The following is a 24,176-nucleotide window of genomic DNA, read 5'->3' as shown; positions in this document are numbered from 1 at the left end:
TTTTTTTTGTAGAAAATTTAATTTCCTACAAAAAAGTTTTCTTTCATTTTTTTCGTATCTTCAATAATTCGCCCGTAATTTAAATTTATAATAAAAAAAATTTAATAAAATAATTAATTTATTATTTTTAATTAAAAATTTTAATTAAAAAATTAATTAACATAAAAATTGATAATTATCTTGTTTGCAATAAATATATACACATAAACAAACCCCCTAAAACCTCAAAACAAAAGCGCGCTTAATTTTTCAAATTCAAATCCTTCCAGCAGATGGCGCCAAATTCAAAAAATGGCGCGCGCATCTGCGCTCTGCTAAGAGCCAGCATGGCAGTCAAAAGTCGAGTCGGTCTCTCCTTCTTCACACAATTTGACATCTCACTGATAAATAAACCACATACGCATTAAATATATACATATATACATATATAAATTAATACCAAAGTAAATAACGAAAGCTAGATTTTTGAATAAACAAATTTTAAAAAATTTAATTATCTAGATCTTTTCTCCATGGACTTTATTATCGCCACCAATTGATAACCGTCGACTTTTATTGTTATTATTTTATTTTTTTAATTAAAAACTACATATACTTTTATGATATCGCAACATCATGGGTGAGTTTTCAATTATTTTGTCGGAAATTAATTTTTATTTATTTTATATTCATACCGATAATAATAATTATGATAATAAAATTTTTTTGGTTATAAATATGACAAGTACATGAATATATATATATATGTATGTAATTAATTACAGGTGGATTACTCAGTTATTTTCGTAATTTACTTGGAAGTCGGGAAATGAGAATTCTTATACTGGGTCTTGATGGGGCTGGTAAAACTACAATACTCTATAGGTAATTTATTTATTTAATTAATTGATTAATTAGAAGACTTATATTTTTTTTGGGTCAATTGAATGTATGAACGATAAAAAGTTTAATGAGTATTTTATTTTAGACTTCAAGTTGGTGAAGTTGTCACGACAATACCGACAATTGGGTTTAATGTCGAACAAGTTACGTATAAAAATCTTAAGTTTCAAGTTTGGGATCTTGGTGGACAAACAAGTATACGGTAATTTTTTTTTTATATGGAAAGTGACAGTAGCATTTTTTTAAACGGTAAATTTCCTTTCCAACGAATACCCGCAACCTTATATTCAAACAAAAAATAAAACTAGTCAAATTTTCAAAATTTAATTTTTGATTTTTTTTTTCAACCGATAGGTTTTTCTTAACAAACTCAAAATTTCCTCTCGAATGAGTACCCACAACCCCTTACTCAAAAAAACCATTAAAATTTTCAAAATTTCCCTTTTTGAAAAACAAAAAATTTTATTGTAACTGACAGTTTTTCTTTTTCAACTCAAAATTTCCTTTCCAATGAATACCCGCAACCTTGTACTCAAACAAAAACAAAACCAGTCAAATTTTCAAAATTTAATTTTTGAATTTTTTTCAATTGAACGTTTTTTCTTAACAAACTCAAAATTTCCTCTTGAATGAGTACCCACAACCCCTTACTCAAAAAAACCATTAAAGTTCTCAAAATTTCTTTTTTTGGAAAACTCAAAATTTTACTGTAACTGACAGTTTTTCTTTTAAACCCAAAATTTCCTTTCCAACGAGTACCCACAACCTCTTACTCAAACAAAGAAAAATACCAGTCAAATTTTCAAAATTTAATTTTTGAATTTTTTTCAATTGAACGTTTTTTCTTAACAAACTCAAAATTTCCTCTCGAATGAGTACCCACAACCCCTTACTCAAAAAAACCATTAAAGTTCTCAAAATTTCCCTTTTTGAAAAACGAAAAATTTTACTGTAACTGACAGTTTTTCTTTTTGAACTCAAAATTTCATTTCCAACGAATACCCGCAACCTTTTACTTCAACAAAAAAAAAAAACAATCAAATTTTCAAAATTTAATTTTTGAATTTTTTCCAATTGACAGTTTTTTCTTAACAAACTCAAAATTTCCTCTCGAATGAGTACCCACAACCCCTTACTCAAACAAACCATTAAAATTTTCAAAATTTCCCTTTTTGAAAAACCAAAAATTTTACTGTAACCGACAGTTTTTCTTTTTGAACTCAAAATTTCCTTTTCAACGAGTACCCACAACCTTCTACTCAAACAAAAAAAAAAAAACAGTCGAATTTTCAAAATTTTATTTTTGATTTTTTTTCAACCGATAGGTTTTTCTTAACAAACTCAAAATTTCTTCTCGAATGAGTACCCACAACCCCTTACTCAAAAAAATCATTAAAATTTTCAAAATTTCCCTTTTTGAAAAACCCAAAATTTTACTGTAACTGACAGTTTTTCTTCTTAAACTCAAAATTTCCTTTCCAACGAGTACCCACAACCCCTACCCCAAAATTAAAAATTCAAATTTTCCCGCCGGAAATAAAAAACTCAATAATTTATTTATTATTTACTCAAAAAAATTTCTAGGCCTTACTGGAGATGCTATTACTCAAATACAGACGCAGTAATATATGTAGTAGACTCAGCAGACAGAGATAGAATAGGGATTTCCAAAGACGAACTTCTCTACATGCTGCGGGTAAGAAATTTTCCCACCATAAAATCATAAGAAAAAAAAAAAATATATAAAATAATTATTAATAAAATAATTAAATATTAGGAAGATGAATTGCAAGGAGCAATTTTAGTAGTATTAGCAAACAAACAGGACATGCCAGGATGTTTGAGTGTCGCCGAAGTTCATCAGGCTCTAGGATTAGACGCATTAAAAAATCGTACATTTCAAATATTCAAAACTTCCGCCAAAAAAGGGGAAGGTCTTGACCAAGCGATGGACTGGCTCGCTAATGCCCTGCAGAGTCGAAAATAATTATTTTATTATTTTTTTTTTTAAATTTATTATTTATTATTAATTAATAATAATAATTATTATTATTATTTATTACACTAATATATTTAATTAATTAATCATCAATTAATTACGATGATAAATTAATTTATTATCAAGGAATGAATGTCACCTGCGTGTTTTAATTACAAAATTTTTAATTGTTAATTAAAACTTTTTTTTTTGCTTGGAATTTAAAAAGTGAGTGCGTGTGTGTAGATATAATTAGTTAATTAATTGATTAATTATAAATAATAAAAGAAGAATTTTCACTGACAAAAATTTTTTTAAAAAATGTAATTTTTTTAAAAAATGTAATTTTTTTTTTATTATCGGTAATTAAATACAATGAAATTTTTTAATGAGCACTTGAGGTGGACCAATTAGTTTTTTGTAATCGAAATAATGATGATGATAATTAAATAAGTGATTAATCGTAACGATAGTAATTTTTTTTGTGGCGAGGAAATTCTACCAATCGGGAGCTCCGAATCTTTCGATACGTTTTATCTGAGTGTCCAAATCCATCTGCACTTTTGTTCTCATGTAGAAAATTGGACAGTCGCGACTAAAAAAACAAAAAAAAAAATTTTGAATTAATTTGATTTTCGAGTTCAAAATTTTTTAGAAATAAATGAGGGGGGTTTTTGAAAAGCTGATGAAATTCCCCGTAAAATGAGTACCCACATCGATACTTTATGATAAATTGTTTGTTAATTAATTTAATTGTTAATTAATTATTAATGAGCTTACCATTTTAACAGTGATTGGAATATAGGCATGTGGGTACTCAAACTAGAGGAAATTTTCTTGGTAATTTAACTGCAGTATTCAAATTTCGATTTAAAATTTCCCAAATTTTTTTTTTTTTTTTCAAATTCTCAAAAAAAAATTTTTTTTCGTATATTTGAATTTCTGTCATTAATTTCCTCTAATTTGCGCACCCGCATCAAGAAATTCTCCTAATTACAAAAAATTCCCATTAAATTAATCAATTAATCATCGCATTAATCATTAATCACCTACTCAAAAAGTATCGTTGTCGGTACTCATTTAACGCGGAATTTCCTCAACATTTCGAAAATCCCATCAATTATTCCCTCAAAAATTTTCCCTTCGCAAAAAAACCAAAAATCATCTCCGCCATTTTCTCAAAAATTACCTCGTACACAAAACTTCCTGATGCAGACTACCCTGGCACCTCTGGCACTCAGTCCAAAGCCTGCAGAACTTTTCCTCCAACTTTCTCCCCGCCAGCAATTCCGTCTGATACAATTCCGCTTCTTTAGCTTCGCAATATTTACAAACCGCCATTTTCTCTCTATCAGCCGTCAGTACGCTTTTGCACCCAATGCAGGCTTCCTTCTTCTTCGTGAATGCCGCCAGGGCCCCAACCTTCGAGGTAACAATGGACCTAGTCCTCGTGTGCTCGCCTTTGAGCAGCAAAGATTCCGCTTTGTCGCCCAAAATCGGTTCGAAAATTCTCACCAACGGTTTCGACAGCTGGTTGTCCAAATAGTAATTGACATCCAATGGAATATTATTGTGCAGAACATAAATGGGGTCCTCAGCCCTCAAATAAGCCGGAGTTCCTTTAGCCGCGGAGGTAAAAACATAAGGAACCCGATCGCCCAATTTGGGCGCCGTGCCCGCGTCCCTTTTTTTCATGCGCGCCGCAAGTTCGACGTGCGCCTGCCTCGCAGTGTAGTCGGTTTTGGTCAACTCTTTGGTGACAACCAACTGGGAAATGTCTATTTTGTTGCACAGCAAATCGCTGATAACTCTCTTCGCGTAATCCAAAGCCTCTTCGGGGTTGCGTTCAATCAGCAAAATTTTCAGGCAGGTGTTCATCATATTCGCAACCAGGGGGCAGTTGTCACGTCGCACCGTTTCCAGTCCCTTGCAGTCCATCTTGTCATACTTTTCAGGCTTAGTCCAGTACAACCCCGCGTATCTCTTCTTATTAATCAGCAAATACGGATAGTAGACTTTCTCAAATTCCAACTTTATCGGCTTTATAAATTTGCCGGTAACGTAGTCCGCTGCTTCTTTGCCCAATTCCATGGCCTCTTCTATTTTCTTGGTTCCAAATTTGACCATAACGGAGTCGGTGTCGCCGTAAATTACCTTCGCGTCATGGTCGTAGCCGTTGACGACCCGGTAATGGTCCTCGACCTGCTGCTTAGTGAAGTCAATCATCTGCCGTCCGAAGGCGGTGACGCTGGCGGATATTTCTAGACACGGCAACTTCCCAACTTGGGCGCCAGTGAACCCGTACACGGAATTCGCTGATACTTTCAACGCGTACTGTCTGCCATCTAGGACCTTCTGCTTGAGCGGGTCCGTCTCGTTCTTCAATTCGGCTTTGGCTTTCTTACGCGCGTTCAACAGATGCTCCAAAATTTCGGGCAAAATTCCCTTCCGGACGTTGCTTTTCACGAACATGGAATTCGACGGGGTCTTGGTGACGTCATCGTCGGGGATATTAAGTTTGTTTTTACCGGCCACCGATAACAGGGTCGTGTAACACAAATTGTGGGCCATTATAATACTAGGGTACAGGGAACTGAAGTCGAGGGTCGCTATTGGGTCGCTGTAGTAACCCCGTTTTGGTTCTAAGACAGTGGCGCCATCGAACTGTTCGTCGCTGACTCCGCCGGTATTTACCGGCATCAGGTAATTGTGTTCGCGCGTCTTGCGCAGTAACTGGGACACGACTTTTATCTGCTGACCCCGGGTCAGAAGACTGGTCAGGGTGACCCCAGTGACCCTGGCCATCTCCATGTAAATAATAATGCACATCAATTTGTCCAGGAGACGCAGTGGCAGGTAGGCGTCTTTGAGACAGTAGACCGCCAGCCTGCGTCTCGTTTGAGCGTCGCCATTTTGCAAGTCCGTTATGATGCTGTGGTGGACATCTTCCTTCTGCTCTTGCAGGAAGTGGTAACTCACGGCGTTCAAGGTGTAGGACCGCAGCTTGTAATCACGGACCAGGACCAAGAGCAAATCGAAGGGAACCCGGCCTTCGAAGTTGACGAATTTGTTCTCACGTCGGCCCATTTGCTTGCTTTGGAGGACCTGGTCTTTGATGACGGACTTGATGTCCTTGATTCTGCCCAGGAAGCAGAAGTTTTTGACCTTCAGGTGATTCGCTCGATTTATCAAATAGGGAAAGTCGAAATTGTTGATGTTGTAGCCGGTGAAAATATCAGGGTCTGCTGCGCGAACGAATTCGGCCCATTTTTGGAGCATGAGGTTCTCGGTTGTGAAACTGAGGACCTGGCAGCCGACGATTGGGGCGCAGGTGTCTAGAGTAAAGATGTTGCGGAGAAAGGGTTCAGGGTCGCCCTGACGGATTATCATGTTGGCGATCTGGATAACGGGGTCGTGATTTGGCTCAGGGAAAATTCCTTTCCGGCCGGCGCACTCGATGTCGAAGCTCATGATCCTGAAGGGCGCGACTTTGGACCATTCGCCTTCGGGTGCGTGGGCTACGAACTGGTCGTAGGCGACGTCGACTTCTATTTGGCAACGGGTGCGCAGAGGATGATTGTGCCCGTGTTTGGTTCGCTGGTGCCATTTACCAGGTGGCAGTTCGATCCACGAGCATCCGACGACGCCGGTGTCTACCATGAAGCGAACGTCGAAGTCGATGTTGCTTTCGAATGCGCGGTACTCGTGGGTGAACGTCGGGTAGACGATTTCCCGTTCCAGGACGCGCTTGCAGGCCGCGACTAGACGTGGAAGCGCGACGGTTATTTTTAGAAAGGGCGCGAGGTTGGGCCCGGAGTAGCCGTAGACGTTTTGCTTCTGGACGAGGGAAACTGCCAGCACGGTCTCTGATATGTTTTCGGGGTTAGAGCGCATGTCCTTGCGCAGGGCCGCGTCTAGGGCGTCGCGGAATGGACGACAGTTTTGGTTGGTGAAGTTCGCGGGCGCGGTTACGAAGAGGTAGGGACAGAAACCGTGGACGTGGCAGCACACGGAGTTTCCTGACATGGTCACGCCGAACATACGGATTATGGGGATGGAACCGGCTGAGCTACCGGGCATTCCTGGAAGCGGTTTGCCGATGTAGTGGTCGACTTCTATTTGCTGGAAGGTCAGCGAGTCTGTGGTGGGGTTCAGCTCGGGAGCTGCTGGGCGAGTCCATTTTGACGATGGGTTCTCTTCTTCTGGACACTAAAATCAGGGTTTTTTTTTTTATTTACGAGTTTTGGAGGTTACATTTTTTTTGATGATTGGGAGGGACAGAAAAAAATTTTGATGGATTTGGGGTACACAGGAAATTAATGAGCAAAATTATGACACTTGGTTTTGATGATTTTGAGATGGAAAAAAATTAATTTTGATGATTTTGAGGGACAGAAAAAAAATTTTGTATGGGTTTGGGGTACAAAAAAAATTAATAAGCAAAATTATGACGACTTGGTTCTAATGATTTTGAGATGGATAAAAATTAATTTTGATGATTTTGAGGGACAGAAAAAAAATTTTGTATGGGTTTGGGGTACAAAAAAAATTAATGGACAAAGTTGAGGTACTAGACTCAGTTTTAGTGATTTTGAGATGAAAAAAAAATTTTGTTGATGATTTTGGGCGAAAACAAATTAATTTTGATGATTTTAGGCAACAAAAAAAATAATTTAGTGATTTTGGGCAAAAAAAAAAATTTTAAGCAGCATTAGAACACTAGAATGATTTCTAATGATTTTGACATTTCAAAAAATGATTTTTGATGATTCAGAGGTAGAAAAAAAATTTTTTATGACTGGGCTGCAAAAATAATATTACGCAGCATTAAACACTAGATTGATTTCTAATGACTTTGAAATTTCACAAAATGATTTTTGATTTTGACATTTTAAAAAATGATTTTTGATGATTTTGGTCTACAAAAAAAATTTTAATGATTTGGGCTGCAAAAAAAAAATATTATGCAGAATTGAGACACTAGATTAATTTCTAATGATTTTGATATTTCAAAAAATGATTTTTGATGATTTTGGTGTACAAAAAAATTTTAATGATTTGGGGTGCGAAAAAAAATATTAAGCAGCATTAGAACACTAGAATGATTTCTAATGACTGAAATTTTACAAAATGATTTTTTATTTTGACATTTTAAAAAATGATTTTTGATGATTTTGGTACACAAAAAAAATTTTAATGATTTGGGCTGCAAAAAAAAAGTAGTAAGCAGCATTGAGACACTAGATTAATTTCTAATGATTTTGACATTTTTGAAAAATGATTTCTGATGATTTTGGTCTACAAAAAAAAATTTAATGATTTGGGGTGCAAAAAAAATATTAGAAGCATTAGAACACTAGATTGATTTCTAATGACTGAAATTTTACAAAATGATTTTTGATTTTGACATTTCAAAAAATGATTTTTGATGATTTTGGTCTACAAAAAAAATTTTAATGATTTGGGCTGCAAAAAAAAATATTAAGCAGCATGGAGACACTAGATTAATTTCCAATGATTTTGACATTTCAAAAAATGATTTTTGATGATTCAGAGGTAAAAAAAAAATTTTTAATGACTGGGCTGCCAAAAAAAATACTAAGCAGCATTGAAACACTAGACTACTTTCTAATGACAGATTAAAAAAAATTACTTTTAATGATTTTGGGCAAAAAAAAAATTGACAATGATCATGAACTACAAAAATAAAAAAAAAACTAAATCGAGCTGAGCATCAATAAATTACTCGACTCACAGTTTTTATTTCATTGTCATCAGAAGTACTGGGGCCAAACTATAAGATCAATTAATAATTAATCAATTAATCAGTTAAATAAATAAATGACTAAAAATAATTTTACCTCTTCATCAAAAAATTGACTGACATCACCAAAGTCTTCCTCCATGTCATTCATTGTCGCTAATTCAGCGACAAAAGAACTCGGCAGCTCATCATCATCATCATCGTCGTCATTTCTGATGAATAATCAATTAATAATTATAATTATTTATATATTTATTGCAAATTATTGAAAATAAAATGAGGTTAAGAATAAAAAAAATTAAATTTTAATTACTCACTTAAATTTCCCCTTTTTCGCGGGAGTTTTTGAAAATGACGCGTTTCGTTTGTTCATTTTTAATTAAATTAATTAAATAAAATAACAAATTAAAGGTAATTAGTAATTAAAATTATTATTTTTATGACGTACAGCTAACGCTAGTAAACTGAACAGTTGTTTTTATGGCGCGAAAATAAAAATTAGGTTATAAATTATAAACATAAGAAAAAAACCTGCGCGTGCGTGGATTTGAATTTAGTGCGCGTGCGTAACTTTGGCGGGAAAAAATTTTAAATTTTGTTTTTAATACTCGATAAATAATGACTCAGTTTTGGATTTTATTACAAATTTTTGACATACAATTTTTAATTTTTTAAATTTATTTTTCAAATATTCAAATTTACCGCGCGAGTAGGAAAAATAATTAATAAATTGACACAAATAAATTTTAATCAAATTATTAAATATCAATTTTGAAATTTCGCGCCAAATTGCCGCCACTACGCGTCGCTGTATTCGACGTTCAAATTTTTGCCAAGTGGGGGTCGATTAATCGCAAAATCGATTGCTTTGTATCAACTGGCGGTTCGATAGCGTCAGTCAGTATCATCGACGCCAGTAGTAGTCCAGATTTTTCTACGTTTGAATTAAAGTAAAATTTGTGCAGTGATCGTAAAATTTATCATGATACTGAATTTAGCAGACGTCTAATAATTTTTGGATTTTCTGTAAGCGATAAAACATAAAAAAAAAATGTTTTGAGAAAATTGCACCTGTAGTTTTTAAAATTTTCTACATGTGCATATTTTTATTTTATTTTTTCGCGATTTATTTGTTGAACTACGAAAATTCAAAAATTTTTAAATGTCTGCTAACTTCAGGATCATAATTTATCTTTTGTTAATTTAAATTGTGCAAAGTGTCTGTGGTGTCGTTAAGTGTTAAGTGTTAAGTGTTCAGTGGTAGTGTAAAGTGTTGCTGATGCTGATGCTGATAACTTCCAAGTTCCTGAGCAAAATCATCTGGCATCGTCTGGTGGGAAATAGCAGTCAAGTGATGACACTGAAGTTAGCAGACGTCAAATAATTTTTGGATTTTCTTTTACACGATAAACCAGAAGAAAAAAAATATGTGAAAAAAATGCACCTGTAGTTTTTTAAATTTTCTACATGTGCATTTTTTTAGTTTTTTTTTCTTCAAATTTAATTGTTCAAAAAAAAATCTAAAAATTTTGAATTGTCTGCTAACTTCAGGATCATAGTCAAGTGAAGTTTTTTAGCTGCAGCACTTGGAGTAATTTAATTTAAATCTCCAAGTGTACTAGGACACCCTTCTGCATATTATTTTCCCGCCAAGGTTTGTTCAAACACTCAAGTGTTTTTTTTTAAATTTTTTAAATATTTTTCTATTATATTCTGCCGCCATTTTATTTTGACGTACGAATTTTAATTTGTCTCCAATTTCTTAAATTTATTTTTTAAAAATTTTAATTTGCCGCGCAAGTAATAGAATAATTAATAAGGGTGCGTTCCGTAATGAACTCCAATTAAAAATTATTTAAATTTTTATTTATTTAATAATTAAATATTTAAATAATTGGTCATTAACCATAATAATAATAATGATAGTGCGTTAATTGGTTTAAATATTAAATTATTAATTGAAGGTGATAAATTACAAGGCATCTGTCCGCCATTTGATTTACACGCGCATACTTCTATTGTATGTCCATCTTTCTGTAAGAGAAAAAAAAACAATAATTACTAATGGAAGTGTCAGTAGATTTTTTTCATTGGAGGAACAAAAATAAGCGTCCAAGTCTACTCGTAAAATTCTTAACTGCTGCTTAAAAAAAAATTTTTAATTTGATGATAAATTGAATTTTTTTTAAAAAGAATTTTTTTTCGATAAAATGAATTATATTTTTGTAAAGTAGACAAAATTTCCTGTAATTTGAGTACCAACATCAGTATATTTAATTAAAGTCAATTATATATGGACTGTCCGCGGCCGTCCGCGAATCAACCGCGAGATGGTGGCTAATAATGACTTAATTTAAATATATCGATGTGGGTACTCAAATTACAGGAAATTTTGTCAGTAATTCAACTGTCATATTTATTTTTTTTTTTACTTGCATTAAAAAAAAAATTTTTAATTTTTCTGATAAATTGAATTTTTTTTAAAAAGAATTTTTTTTCGATTAAATGAATTTTATTTTTGTAAAGTAGACAAAATTCCCTGTAATTTGAGTACCAACATCAGTATATTTAATTAAAGTCAATTATATATGGACTGTCCGCGGCCGTCCGCGAATCAACCGCGAGTTGGTGGCTATTAATGACTTTATTTAAATATATTGATCTGGGTACTCAAATTACAGGAAATTTTGTCAGTAATTCAACTGTCATATTTATTTTTTTTTTACTTGCATTAAAAAAAAAAGTAGTAATTTTTTTAAAGTAGATATTTACTACTAAGGAGTAAATAGTTATTTGTAATAATAATAATTACTTTTTGTGTGTAACATCCGTACTCGATAGCGATAGTTTTGTCTTCAATGATTTTCCCACAAAAATATGACGCATTCAATACTAAAAATATAAAAAAAAATTGAGGTAACATTTATATTTATTTTAAAATTCTGATAATCAATAAATTGATAATTTAAATTAAAATTACCAGCTCTGTTGTAAATCCAAGAATATTTGACACAAACAAAACCATTTCTCATAGGACAAGTTATTAAAGTACGGTTTTCAAAATTATTCCACATGTAAGTTATATTTGGCGGGGTTGAATCAGCTTAAATGTTTTAATTTCTTTATTAAAAATGATAATAACATCATTTACTAGATTTAAAAACTAAGAAAAAACAGTAGTATCATATGTAGTTACTCCCAAAAGAGCAAAGTTATGGAATATTATGGACAAAATGGTCACACAGTCTCAAGATCCAGAATTTATTCGAATTTTTCCCGCCAGAATACGCAGAAAATAATGAAAAATTGTAATATTGTGTAGTTATTTATTTCTAAAAAGGGCAAAGTTATGGACTACTGGGTAAAATGGTCACACAGGGTCCAGAGAACGAAACTCTGAGGTACATCACTCACTCGTTCGTTCATTTCCGTTGCATTTTTTCATGACGTTTTACGTTTTCTGTATTTGGTCCCTATCCCAAAGGCGCGTAAAGAAGCTGCGTTTAAAAAAAAAAATTATTACTTACGAGTTGCGACCATGGGTTTAAAACAGGGCTCGCTTTTTTTGTTACAATCTATTTTTATTTCAGTTGTGTTGTCATATCTAGGTCCTGGCCAGGTAAATTGAAAACACTGTGGAATAATTGAATCTGGTATTCTTAATAATCCTATTGAATAATTTAATTAATAATTAATTATTGAAATGTGATCACTAGTTTTGTCACTTAATTAATTAACTACTGGATTTATATGAATAAATTGTCGTTACCTGACACGCGATTAAAATATATGAGGATATGAAAAAGTGTAGGAGTTAAAATTTTCATTTTTTTCGAGATACTAAAGTTATAGAAGCGACAAAACTAAATTGTGTCTTATCTTTTTATTGTTGAAGTGATATATATTTTTATATTTTTTTTATCACATAGATTATCTTATCAATTTGCTATTGATTGTTAATCCTTTGTAATTTTTATGATAATTGACTTGTTGGAACTAAAGAAGGGAAAATAAAATTACTGGGGTAAAAATAGATTTTTTTTTTAATTTTGGAAAAATGAAATTTGTAAAAATTCACGGAATTTGGATTTATAAAAAAATTGGAAAATTGAAACCATTCAAAAATTTTGAATACTAGAGTTTATGAAAAATTTTGAATATTAAAATTTATAAAAAATTTTGAAAATAAAAACCAATCAAAAATTTTGAATATTAAAATTGATCAATAATTTTGAAAATAAAAACCAATCAAAAATTTTGAATACTAGAATTTATCAAAAATTTTGAATATTAAGATTTATAAAAAATTTTGAAAATAGAAACCAATCGAAAATTTTAAATACTAGAATTTATGAAAAATTTTTAAAATAAAAACCAATCAAAAATTTTGAATATTTAAATTCATAAAAAATTTTAAATATTAAAATTGATAAATAATTTTGAAAATAGAAACCGATAAAAAATTTTGAATATTAAAATTGATAAATAATTTTGAAAATAGAAACTAATAAAAAATTTTGAATACTAGAATTTATGAAAAATTTTGAATATTAAGATTTATAAAAAATTTTGAAAATAGAAACCAATCGAAAATTTTAAATACTAGAATTTATGGAAAATTTTGAAAATAAAAACCAATCAAAAATTTTGAAAATTAAAATTGATAAATAATTTTGAAAATAGAAACCAATAAAAAATTTTGAATACTATGGAATTTATGAAAAATTTTGAATTTTAAAATCTATAAAAAATTTGAAAATAGAAATTTATCAAAAATTTATAAAAAATAAAGATTTAAAAATTGTAAACTCAGTTGGGGTAAAATGGACATAGAATAATTTCGGCTAAAATTTTTTTTTGACAAGTAAAAAATTTTATTTCAATTAAATAAAAATTTTGAAATCATTTTTATTAATTAAACTTTTTTTTTATTGATTATTAAAATACATATATATTTATTATCAATCAATGCACTAAGAAATCTTGTGCATTAATTTTCATTCATACATTTTTTTTTTTTTTTTAAATAAATGATTGGATAATTTTCTAATGAATGCATTTCTTATATTATGAGTTATTATAATTATTAATATTATAAATAATTAACTTTTGATCAGAGATTATTGTCAAAATTAGTCTACACTAAAAATATATTTAAACATAAGAAAAATAATGACATTTTTTGATTGCACGTAATTTCAATGGCATTAATAATACAATGATAGCGATAATAATAATAATAGTTTAAAATTCGTCGTGTCGGGCAAGAGCTTCTCCGAAGTCAGTAGCCTGTGAGCCGACGAAAGTGTCGTATTTTTCTAGAATCTCTTCTTTGGTTAATTTCTCGTCGTGATCGCTGTCCGCTTCGTAAATTAAATGACGCGCTTCGGCTTCCGCGTGATCGAAATCCTCGGGGATAATCCAATTTTTGACCTCTTCGTTGTCCATGAAACCGTCTTGGTTTTTGTCACGAAACAGAGAAAATTGTTGACGTTCATTTTTCACCCAATCGGGCTCTTCTTCTTCATTTTCGTCTGGTCTGTAGAGATCGCCTGTAATTAAGAAAAAAAAAAGATTTAATTGGTAATCGATATTTTAGATCGAGAATCGATCTTTTAAATCTAAAATCAAAATATCATTAGAATTATCGTGAGTTGAATCGACAATCGATCATGTAAATCTAATATCGATATCCTAAATCTGAAATCGAATCTTTATAGCAGGAATCGACACATTAAATCTGAAATCGATAATCGATATCTTAAATCTGAAATCAATAGTTGAAATTGAAAATCTGAAATCGATACTTTAAATTTGATATCGATAATCAACATTGTAAATCTGATGTCGATAATCAACATTTTAAATCTGAATCGGCATTTTAAATCTGAAATCAATACTTGAAATCTGATATCGATAATCGACATTTTAAATCTGAATCGACATTTTAAATCTGAAATCGATACTTTAAATCTGATATCAATAATGAATATTTTAAATCTGAACTCGACATTTTAAATCTGAATCGACATTTTAAATCTGAAATCGATACTTTAAATCTGATATCGATAATCGACATTTTAAATCTGAACTCGAAATTTTAAATCTGAACCAGCATTTTAAATCTGAAATCGATACGTAAAATCTGATATCGATAATGAATATTTTAAATCTGAACTCGACATTTTAAATCTGAATCGAAATTTTAAATCTGAAATCGATACTTTAAATCTGATATTGATAATCGACATTTTAAATCTGAATCGACATTTTAAATCTGAAATCGATACATAAAATCTGAAACCACTAATTGAAATTTAAAATCTCAAATCGATACTTGAACTTGAAGCTAAAATCTTGAATCTGAATTAATTCTAAATCTGAAATTGAAATTTTAAATCTGAAATCGAAATTTAAATTTCAATATCAATAATCGACATCTCAAATCTGAAATCGACGATGGAAATCTAAAATCGATACCTGAAATCTGAAACTAGGAGTTGAAATTTAAAATCTAAAATCGACATTATAAGTCGTAACAAATTTCAAATAATCAATTAACATAATTACCAATATATTCAATCAATGAAATCTTTCCATCGCCATCTTTATCAATGTCTTCAAGCGTCTCAAGGACAATAACATCTTTCATATGATCACGTTCTTCTGGATGCAAGAAACCAGTAAACTCTTCTTTAGTTAACGCATCATCGCCATCCTGATCAGCAACTGACCATCTGCGACGATCACGTTTCAGCATCACAGCATAAGAATAATTATCGTCGCCATCGTGTACTTTTGGGTCGTAATCTTTCTCTTCCATGAAACCGTAGACCATTTTCTTGTAAGTCTCCCAGGGAATTTTGTCTTCAGAATCGTCGGTAATGTAAGATTGCCATTGACGCTCGACATCGTCGCGGATGTATCGCTGCTGGGTGTAACGGATCCAATCTTTGAGCTCTTCCTGAGTCACGTAACCGTCTGAGTTCTTGTCAATCTTGTGGACTATCAGTCCGAGACGACGAGAACTTTCTTCTGGACTCAACTGATCAAAAGTTTTAGCATCTTCTCCTAGAAACGCTTCGTGATCATACGCTGGGTTGTGGTGGGATTTTATGAAATGTTCCTGGTCACTCAGTTCCTAAAAAAAATCTGACTTTAGATAATTTTTAGATGATAGATAATTTTACAGATAATTCTGTTATTCGCTGGATCCCTCAAGATAATTTTTTGTTCTTAGAATCAAAATAAACCATGAATTTTTCTATAGATAATCTAGATAAAAAATTATCTACAGATGAAAATTGGAGATAATAGATAACGCGAACTATCTAGTATTTTAAGATGTCACTTTTTCACGAATAAATTGTCATTTAAATTTCCAGCTACTTCTAGGTTGTAGATAATTTTCGAGATGATTTTTCTAGTAAAATTTAAACCAGATAAAAAATTATCTACAAATTTATCAATCAAATTAGTCATAGAATTCACTACAATACAATAAAATCTCGGAATAACTACAAGATAAAAAATTATCTAGATACTAGATAATTATCTAGATTTTACAAAAATATCTACTGGAGTATTTTTCAAAAAAATTACATTGCTAACATAACTCTGATCCATAAGTTTCGAAAACTACCAAACGTTACAGATAAATTAATTCAAAATTATCTAGATTCTAGATAATTTTCAAAAAAAAAAAATATATCATGTGGGTACTCAATTTATCAGAAATTTTATCCTCTACCCAAATCCGACCATCAAATATTCAAAAAAATTTTTTGAATCAAATTTTTCCCTCCTTTTAATCTCCGCGCTTTTTTCCAAAATTCACTAAAAATTCAAAAATTATCAATTTCCTCCAAAAAAAAATTGCTTACAAATAATTACCCAATTCCTCTCATGACAGTAATAAAATTTTTACTGTCACTGAACAAAAAACAGAATAAAAATTCAAATTTTGAGTTATAGGTTAAGAAACAAATTTAAAAAATTCCAATGATAAATAACGCAATTACCTTATCAAACACACGGGAATTAACGTCATCGGGTTTAGGTACACCCGCAACAATCGTTGTTATCATAAGACACGTCACTAATAATTTAAACATTTTGACTTAAAACCGCGAAAAAAATTCAAAATTATAAAAAAACCAACCGCAAACACTGGAAAAAAAAATTCTATTTACTATCTAATTAATAATCTAGATTGAATTATCTAGTATTTATTGGCGCAAGTGGACGTTAAACGATTAAAAGAAATAGAAACAAATAAACTAGGATGTTAAAGAGATTCCACATCATCGTCTAACAAATACACCCAAGGGCTCATGTTCTACCCCCACCCTGAACTCTGACCGCGTACCAGTGTACAAAATCCTACTTTTTCCCAGCATACAAGTACAGTCTTCATATATTTATATTCCGTATCGATGTATGAATATCTCATATAGTTAAGAATACTCGTGCCCGTCAGTACTAGAGTTGACGGTTTTTTTCATTCTTAGCGAGAGATTTTTTTATTATTTTTAAATTAAGAACGGGAGAGATGGCTCAGTGCATTCGCCAGATGTTCTGCGGCTTCTTATATATGTATATGTACACATATATATGAGTAGGATGTGTGTTAAGAGGGGGTAGAAGTGGGCGAGGGATAGAGAACTCCGAATTATCGATGGGAGATAAAAAAAATCTCGAAGTTAACGACCAGGTGGGAGAGGGGAGGCCACCTGTCGGTGGGAATACGAGTAGGAATTGCGTACCACCATGAGAAGATGGTAAAGAAGTTGGCAGTTTGAATAACAGAGGGAGCTAGCAGGTTGATTTTTAGACGATCCACGGATCTCTGAAAAGAGAGAGGGATGCCAGTAAGATGTGAAGAATATTTGTTTTAGAAAATCTAGGCAAGTAGGGCAGAGTAGAGGCAATGACTCTGCTTACATAGATTTGTAATGAATGGCCTGTGGATTAGAATCTGTGGGAGATAACTCTACACAATATAAACATTTTTTGTTCCTTATGGTGTCTTATAGTAGGAGAAACCCCAAAAAGTCCTGAGAGAAATTTATTTTTCGTACCTAGGCCCATATTAAGATGGGTGGATATGACTCTGTCTGTGCATTTTCATGGATAGACAAGAGTAGCCCGTAACTTTGCTCCTGTTGGGAATAACTCATCACAATATTAACGTTTTTTGTTCATTATGATGTCCTCTAGTAGAGAAGACTCTGAAAAGGCCCAAGAAAAATTTATTTTTCGAGTTTCGATCCGTATGATGACGGGTGGACATGGGTGAAGATGGGTGGAGATGAGAATATGAGTCTCTATGAAAAATGGCCCGTAACTTTGCTCCTGTTGGGAATAACTCATCACAATATTAACGTTTTTTGTTCATTATGATGTCCTCTAGTAGAGAAGACTCTGAAAAGGCCCAAGAAAAATTTATTTTTCGAGTTTCGATCCATATGAGGATGGGTGGAGATGGGTGGAGATGGGTGGAGATGAGAATATGAGTCTCTATGGAGAATGGCCCGTAACTTTGCTCCTGTTGGGAATAACTCATCACAATATTAACGTTTTTTGTTCATTATGATGTCCTCTAGTAGAGAAGACTCTGAAAAGGCCCAAGAAAAATTTATTTTTCGAGTTTCGATCCGTATGATGACGGGTGGACATGGGTGGAGATGGGTGGAGATGAGAATATGAGTCTCTATGGAAAATGGCCCGTAACTTTGCTCCTGTTGGGAATAACTCATCACAATATTAACGTTTTTTGTTCATTATGATGTCCTCTAGTAGAGAAGACTCTGAAAAGGCCCAAGAAAAATTTATTTTTCGAGTTTCGATCCGTATGATGACGGGTGGACATGGGTGGAGATGGGTGGAGATGAGAATATGAGTCTCTATGGAAAATGGCCCGTAACTTTGCTCCTGTTGGGAATAACTCATCACAATATTAACGTTTTTTGTTCATTATGATGTCCTCTAGTAGAGAAGACTCTGAAAAGGCCCAAGAAAAATTTATTTTTCGAGTTTCGATCCGTATGATGACGGGTGGACATGGGTGGAGATGGGTGGAGATGAGAATATGAGTCTCTATGGAAAATGGCCCGTAACTTTGCTCCTGTTGGGAATAACTCATCACAATATTAACGTTTTTTGTTCATTATGATGTCCTCTAGTAGAGAAGACTCTGAAAAGGCCCAAGAAAAATTTATTTTTCGAGTTTCGATCCATATGAGGATGGGTGGAGATGGGTGGAGATGGGTGGAGATGAGAATATGAGTCTCTATGGAGAATGGCCCGTAACTTTGCTCCTGTTGGGAATAACTCATCACAATATTAACGTTTTTTGTTCATTATGATGTCCTCTAGTAGAGAAGACTCTGAAAAGGCCCAAGAAAAATTTATTTTTCGAGTTTCGATCCGTATGATGACGGGTGGACATGGGTGGAGATGGGTGGAGATGAGAATATGAGTCTCTATGGAAAATGGCCCGTAACTTTGCTCCTGTTGGGAATAACTCATCACAATATTAACGTTTTTTGTTCATTATGATGTCCTCTAGTAGAGAAGACTCTGAAAAGGCCCAAGAAAAATTTATTTTTCGAGTTTCGATCCGTATGATGACGGGTGGACATGGGTGGAGATGGGTGGAGATGAGAATATGAGTCTCTATGGAAAATGGCCCGTAACTTTGCTCCTGTTGGGAATAACTCATCACAATATTAACGTTTTTTGTTCATTATGATGTCCTCTAGTAGAGAAGACTCTGAAAAGGCCCAAGAAAAATTTATTTTTCGAGTTTCGATCCGTATGATGACGGGTGGACATGGGTGGAGATGGGTGGAGATGAGAATATGAGTCTCTATGGAAAATGGCCCGTAACTTTGCTCCTGTTGGGAATAACTCATCACAATATTAACGTTTTTTGTTCATTATGATGTCCTCTAGTAGAGAAGACTCTGAAAAGGCCCAAGAAAAATTTATTTTTCGAGTTTCGATCCGTATGATGACGGGTGGACATGGGTGGAGATGGGTGGAGATGAGAATATGAGTCTCTATGGAAAATGGCCCGTAACTTTGCTCCTGTTGGGAATAACTCATCACAATATTAACGTTTTTTGTTCATTATGATGTCCTCTAGTAGAGAAGACTCTGAAAAGGCCCAAGAAAAATTTATTTTTCGAGTTTCGATCCATATGAGGATGGGTGGAGATGGGTGGAGATGGGTGGAGATGAGAATATGAGTCTCTATGGAAAATGGCCCGTAACTTTGCTCCTGTTGGGAATAACTCATCACAATATTAACGTTTTTTGTTCATTATGATGTCCTCTAGTAGAGAAGACTCTGAAAAGGCCCAAGAAAAATTTATTTTTCGAGTTTCGATCCATATGAGGATGGGTGGAGATGGGTGGAGATGGGTGGAGATGAGAATATGAGTCTCTATGGAGAATGGCCCGTAACTTTGCTCCTGTTGGGAATAACTCATCACAATATTAACGTTTTTTGTTCATTATGATGTCCTCTAGTAGAGAAGACTCTGAAAAGGCCCAAGAAAAATTTATTTTTCGAGTTTCGATCCGTATGATGACGGGTGGACATGGGTGGAGATGGGTGGAGATGAGAATATGAGTCTCTATGGAAAATGGCCCGTAACTTTGCTCCTGTTGGGAATAACTCATCACAATATTAACGTTTTTTGTTCATTATGATGTCCTCTAGTAGAGAAGACTCTGAAAAGGCCCAAGAAAAATTTATTTTTCGAGTTTCGATCCGTATGATGACGGGTGGACATGGGTGGAGATGGGTGGAGATGAGAATATGAGTCTCTATGGAAAATGGCCCGTAACTTTGCTCCTGTTGGGAATAACTCATCACAATATTAACGTTTTTTGTTCATTATGATGTCCTCTAGTAGAGAAGACTCTGAAAAGGCCCAAGAAAAATTTATTTTTCGAGTTTCGATCCGTATGATGACGGGTGGACATGGGTGGAGATGGGTGGAGATGAGAATATGAGTCTCTATGGAAAATGGCCCGTAACTTTGCTCCTGTTGGGAATAACTCATCACAATATTAACGTTTTTTGTTCATTATGATGTCCTCTAGTAGAGAAGACTCTGAAAAGGCCCAAGAAAAATTTATTTTTCGAGTTTCGATCCATATGAGGATGGGTGGAGATGGGTGGAGATGGGTGGAGATGAGAATATGAGTCTCTATGGAGAATGGCCCGTAACTTTGCTCCTGTTGGGAATAACTCATCACAATATTAACGTTTTTTGTTCATTATGATGTCCTCTAGTAGAGAAGACTCTGAAAAGGCCCAAGAAAAATTTATTTTTCGAGTTTCGATCCGTATGATGACGGGTGGACATGGGTGGAGATGGGTGGAGATGAGAATATGAGTCTCTATGGAAAATGGCCCGTAACTTTGCTCCTGTTGGGAATAACTCATCACAATATTAACGTTTTTTGTTCATTATGATGTCCTCTAGTAGAGAAGACTCTGAAAAGGCCCAAGAAAAATTTATTTTTCGAGTTTCGATCCGTATGATGACGGGTGGACATGGGTGGAGATGGGTGGAGATGAGAATATGAGTCTCTATGGAAAATGGCCCGTAACTTTGCTCCTGTTGGGAATAACTCATCACAATATTAACGTTTTTTGTTCATTATGATGTCCTCTAGTAGAGAAGACTCTGAAAAGGCCCAAGAAAAATTTATTTTTCGAGTTTCGATCCGTATGATGACGGGTGGACATGGGTGGAGATGGGTGGAGATGAGAATATGAGTCTCTATGGAAAATGGCCCGTAACTTTGCTCCTGTTGGGAATAACTCATCACAATATTAACGTTTTTTGTTCATTATGATGTCCTCTAGTAGAGAAGACTCTGAAAAGGCCCAAGAAAAATTTATTTTTCGAGTTTCGATCCGTATGATGACGGGTGGACATGGGTGGAGATGGGTGGAGATGAGAATATGAGTCTCTATGGAAAATGGCCCGTAACTTTGCTCCTGTTGGGAATAACTCATCACAATATTAACGTTTTTTGTTCATTATGATGTCCTCTAGTAGAGAAGACTCTGAAAAGGCCCAAGAAAAATTTATTTTTCGAGTTTCGATCCATATGAGGATGGGTGGAGATGGGTGGAGATGGGTGGAGATGAGAATATGAGTCTCTATGGAAAATGGCCCGTAACTTTGCTCCTGTTGGGAATAACTCATCACAATATTAACGTTTTTTGTTCATTATGATGTCCTCTAGTAGAGAAGACTCTGAAAAGGCCCAAGAAAAATTTATTTTTCGAGTTTCGATCCGTATGATGACGGGTGGACATGGGTGGAGATGGGTGGAGATGAGAATATGAGTCTCTATGGAAAATGGCCCGTAACTTTGCTCCTGTTGGGAATAACTCATCACAATATTAACGTTTTTTGTTCATTATGATGTCCTCTAGTAGAGAAGACTCTGAAAAGGCCCAAGAAAAATTTATTTTTCGAGTTTCGATCCGTATGATGACGGGTGGACATGGGTGGAGATGGGTGGAGATGAGAATATGAGTCTCTATGGAAAATGGCCCGTAACTTTGCTCCTGTTGGGAATAACTCATCACAATATTAACGTTTTTTGTTCATTATGATGTCCTCTAGTAGAGAAGACTCTGAAAAGGCCCAAGAAAAATTTATTTTTCGAGTTTCGATCCATATGAGGATGGGTGGAGATGGGTGGAGATGGGTGGAGATGAGAATATGAGTCTCTATGGAAAATGGCCCGTAACTTTGCTCCTGTTGGGAATAACTCATCACAATATTAACGTTTTTTGTTCATTATGATGTCCTCTAGTAGAGAAGACTCTGAAAAGGCCCAAGAAAAATTTATTTTTCGAGTTTCGATCCATATTAGGATGGGTGGAGATGGGTGGAGATGGGTGGAGATGAGAATATGAGTCTCTATGGAAAATGGCCCGTAACTTTGCTCCTGTTGGGAATAACTCATCACAATATTAACGTTTTTTGTTCATTATGATGTCCTCTAGTAGAGAAGACTCTGAAAAGGCCCAAGAAAAATTTATTTTTCGAGTTTCGATCCGTATGATGACGGGTGGACATGGGTGAAGATGGGTGGAGATGAGAATATGAGTCTCTATGAAAAATGGCCCGTAACTTTGCTCCTGTTGGGAATAACTCATCACAATATTAACGTTTTTTGTTCATTATGATGTCCTCTAGTAGAGAAGACTCTGAAAAGGCCCAAGAAAAATTTATTTTTCGAGTTTCGATCCGTATGATGACGGGTGGACATGGGTGGAGATGGGTGGAGATGAGAATATGAGTCTCTATGAAAAATGGCCCGTAACTTTGCTCCTGTTGGGAATAACTCATCACAATATTAACGTTTTTTGTTCATTATGATGTCCTCTAGTAGAGAAGACTCTGAAAAGGCCCAAGAAAAATTTATTTTTCGAGTTTCGATCCATATGAGGATGGGTGGAGATGGGTGGAGATGGGTGGAGATGAGAATATGAGTCTCTATGGAAAATGGCCCGTAACTTTGCTCCTGTTGGGAATAACTCATCACAATATTAACGTTTTTTGTTCATTATGATGTCCTCTAGTAGAGAAGACTCTGAAAAGGCCCAAGAAAAATTTATTTTTCGAGTTTCGATCCGTATGATGACGGGTGGACATGGGTGGAGATGGGTGGAGATGAGAATATGAGTCTCTATGAAAAATGGCCCGTAACTTTGCTCCTGTTGGGAATAACTCATCACAATATTAACGTTTTTTGTTCATTATGATGTCCTCTAGTAGAGAAGACTCTGAAAAGGCCCAAGAAAAATTTATTTTTCGAGTTTCGATCCATATGAGGATGGGTGGAGATGGGTGGAGATGGGTGGAGATGAGAATATGAGTCTCTATGGAAAATGGCCCGTAACTTTGCTCCTGTTGGGAATAACTCATCACAATATTAACGTTTTTTGTTCATTATGATGTCCTCTAGTAGAGAAGACTCTGAAAAGGCCCAAGAAAAATTTATTTTTCGAGTTTCGATCCGTATGATGACGGGTGGACATGGGTGGAGATGGGTGGAGATGAGAATATGAGTCTCTATGGAAAATGGCCCGTAACTTTGCTCCTGTTGGGAATAACTCATCACAATATTAACGTTTTTTGTTCATTATGATGTTCTCTAGTAGAGAAGACTCTGAAAAGGCCCAAGAAAAATTTATTTTTCGAGTTTCGATCCATATGAGGACGGGTGGACATGGGTGGAGATGGGTGGAGATGAGAATATGAGTCTCTATGAAAAATGGCCCGTAACTTTGCTCCTGTTGGGAATAACTCATCACAATATTAACGTTTTTTGTTCATTATGATGTCCTCTAGTAGAGAAGACTCTGAAAAGGCCCAAGAAAAATTTATTTTTCGAGTTTCGATCCATATGAGGATGGGTGGAGATGGGTGGAGATGGGTGGAGATGAGAATATGAGTCTCTATGGAAAATGGCCCGTAACTTTGCTCCTGTTGGGAATAACTCATCACA

General features: G+C 34.0%; 4 protein-coding genes across 5 annotated transcripts; 1 reads left to right on the top strand and 3 right to left on the bottom strand.

Annotated features, from left to right (window-relative positions):
* Nucleotides 1-321: 321 nt before the first annotated feature.
* On the top strand, nucleotides 322-2,880 carry LOC130664868 (ADP-ribosylation factor-like protein 1). The gene is made up of 5 exons (XM_057465038.1): nucleotides 322-619; nucleotides 765-864; nucleotides 968-1,084; nucleotides 2,467-2,578; nucleotides 2,660-2,880. The coding sequence occupies exons 1-5, from the start codon at nucleotides 616-618 to the stop codon at nucleotides 2,867-2,869; spliced, it is 543 nt and encodes a 180-aa protein (XP_057321021.1). The 5' UTR covers nucleotides 322-615; the 3' UTR covers nucleotides 2,870-2,880.
* Nucleotides 2,881-9,127, bottom strand: LOC130664860 (DNA polymerase delta catalytic subunit). 2 transcript variants are annotated; one of them, XM_057465013.1, is made up of 5 exons: nucleotides 8,942-9,127; nucleotides 8,722-8,836; nucleotides 8,616-8,654; nucleotides 4,050-7,069; nucleotides 2,881-3,455 (listed from the first exon to the last, which is right to left on the bottom strand). In XM_057465013.1, exons 1-5 carry the CDS (start codon nucleotides 8,995-8,997, stop codon nucleotides 3,359-3,361), a joined length of 3,327 nt encoding a protein of 1,108 aa, XP_057320996.1. In that variant the 5' UTR covers nucleotides 8,998-9,127; the 3' UTR covers nucleotides 2,881-3,358. The 2 variants fall into 2 exon arrangements, with proteins under 2 accessions (XP_057320996.1, XP_057321007.1); XM_057465024.1 differs by lacking the exon at nucleotides 8,616-8,654 and having other exon boundaries at nucleotides 8,942-9,126.
* Nucleotides 9,128-10,487: 1,360 nt separating this feature from the next.
* Nucleotides 10,488-12,516, bottom strand: LOC130670348 (uncharacterized). Its single transcript, XM_057473725.1, has 5 exons — nucleotides 12,394-12,516; nucleotides 12,152-12,292; nucleotides 11,605-11,727; nucleotides 11,437-11,516; nucleotides 10,488-10,658 (listed from the first exon to the last, which is right to left on the bottom strand). Exons 1-5 carry the CDS (start codon nucleotides 12,449-12,451, stop codon nucleotides 10,503-10,505), a joined length of 558 nt encoding a protein of 185 aa, XP_057329708.1. The 5' UTR covers nucleotides 12,452-12,516; the 3' UTR covers nucleotides 10,488-10,502.
* Nucleotides 12,517-13,634: 1,118 nt separating this feature from the next.
* Nucleotides 13,635-17,010, bottom strand: LOC130672339 (calumenin). Its single transcript, XM_057476876.1, has 3 exons — nucleotides 16,646-17,010; nucleotides 15,195-15,765; nucleotides 13,635-14,176 (listed from the first exon to the last, which is right to left on the bottom strand). Exons 1-3 carry the CDS (start codon nucleotides 16,736-16,738, stop codon nucleotides 13,869-13,871), a joined length of 972 nt encoding a protein of 323 aa, XP_057332859.1. The 5' UTR covers nucleotides 16,739-17,010; the 3' UTR covers nucleotides 13,635-13,868.
* Between the last annotated feature and the right edge of the window lie 7,166 nt (nucleotides 17,011-24,176).

Source organism: Microplitis mediator, chromosome 1 (assembly GCF_029852145.1).
Source record: "Microplitis mediator isolate UGA2020A chromosome 1, iyMicMedi2.1, whole genome shotgun sequence".
Classification (NCBI taxonomy): domain Eukaryota; kingdom Metazoa; phylum Arthropoda; class Insecta; order Hymenoptera; family Braconidae; genus Microplitis; species Microplitis mediator.
The sequence above is the reverse complement of the archived record's forward strand: the minus strand, read 5'-3'. Positions and strand labels throughout refer to the sequence as shown.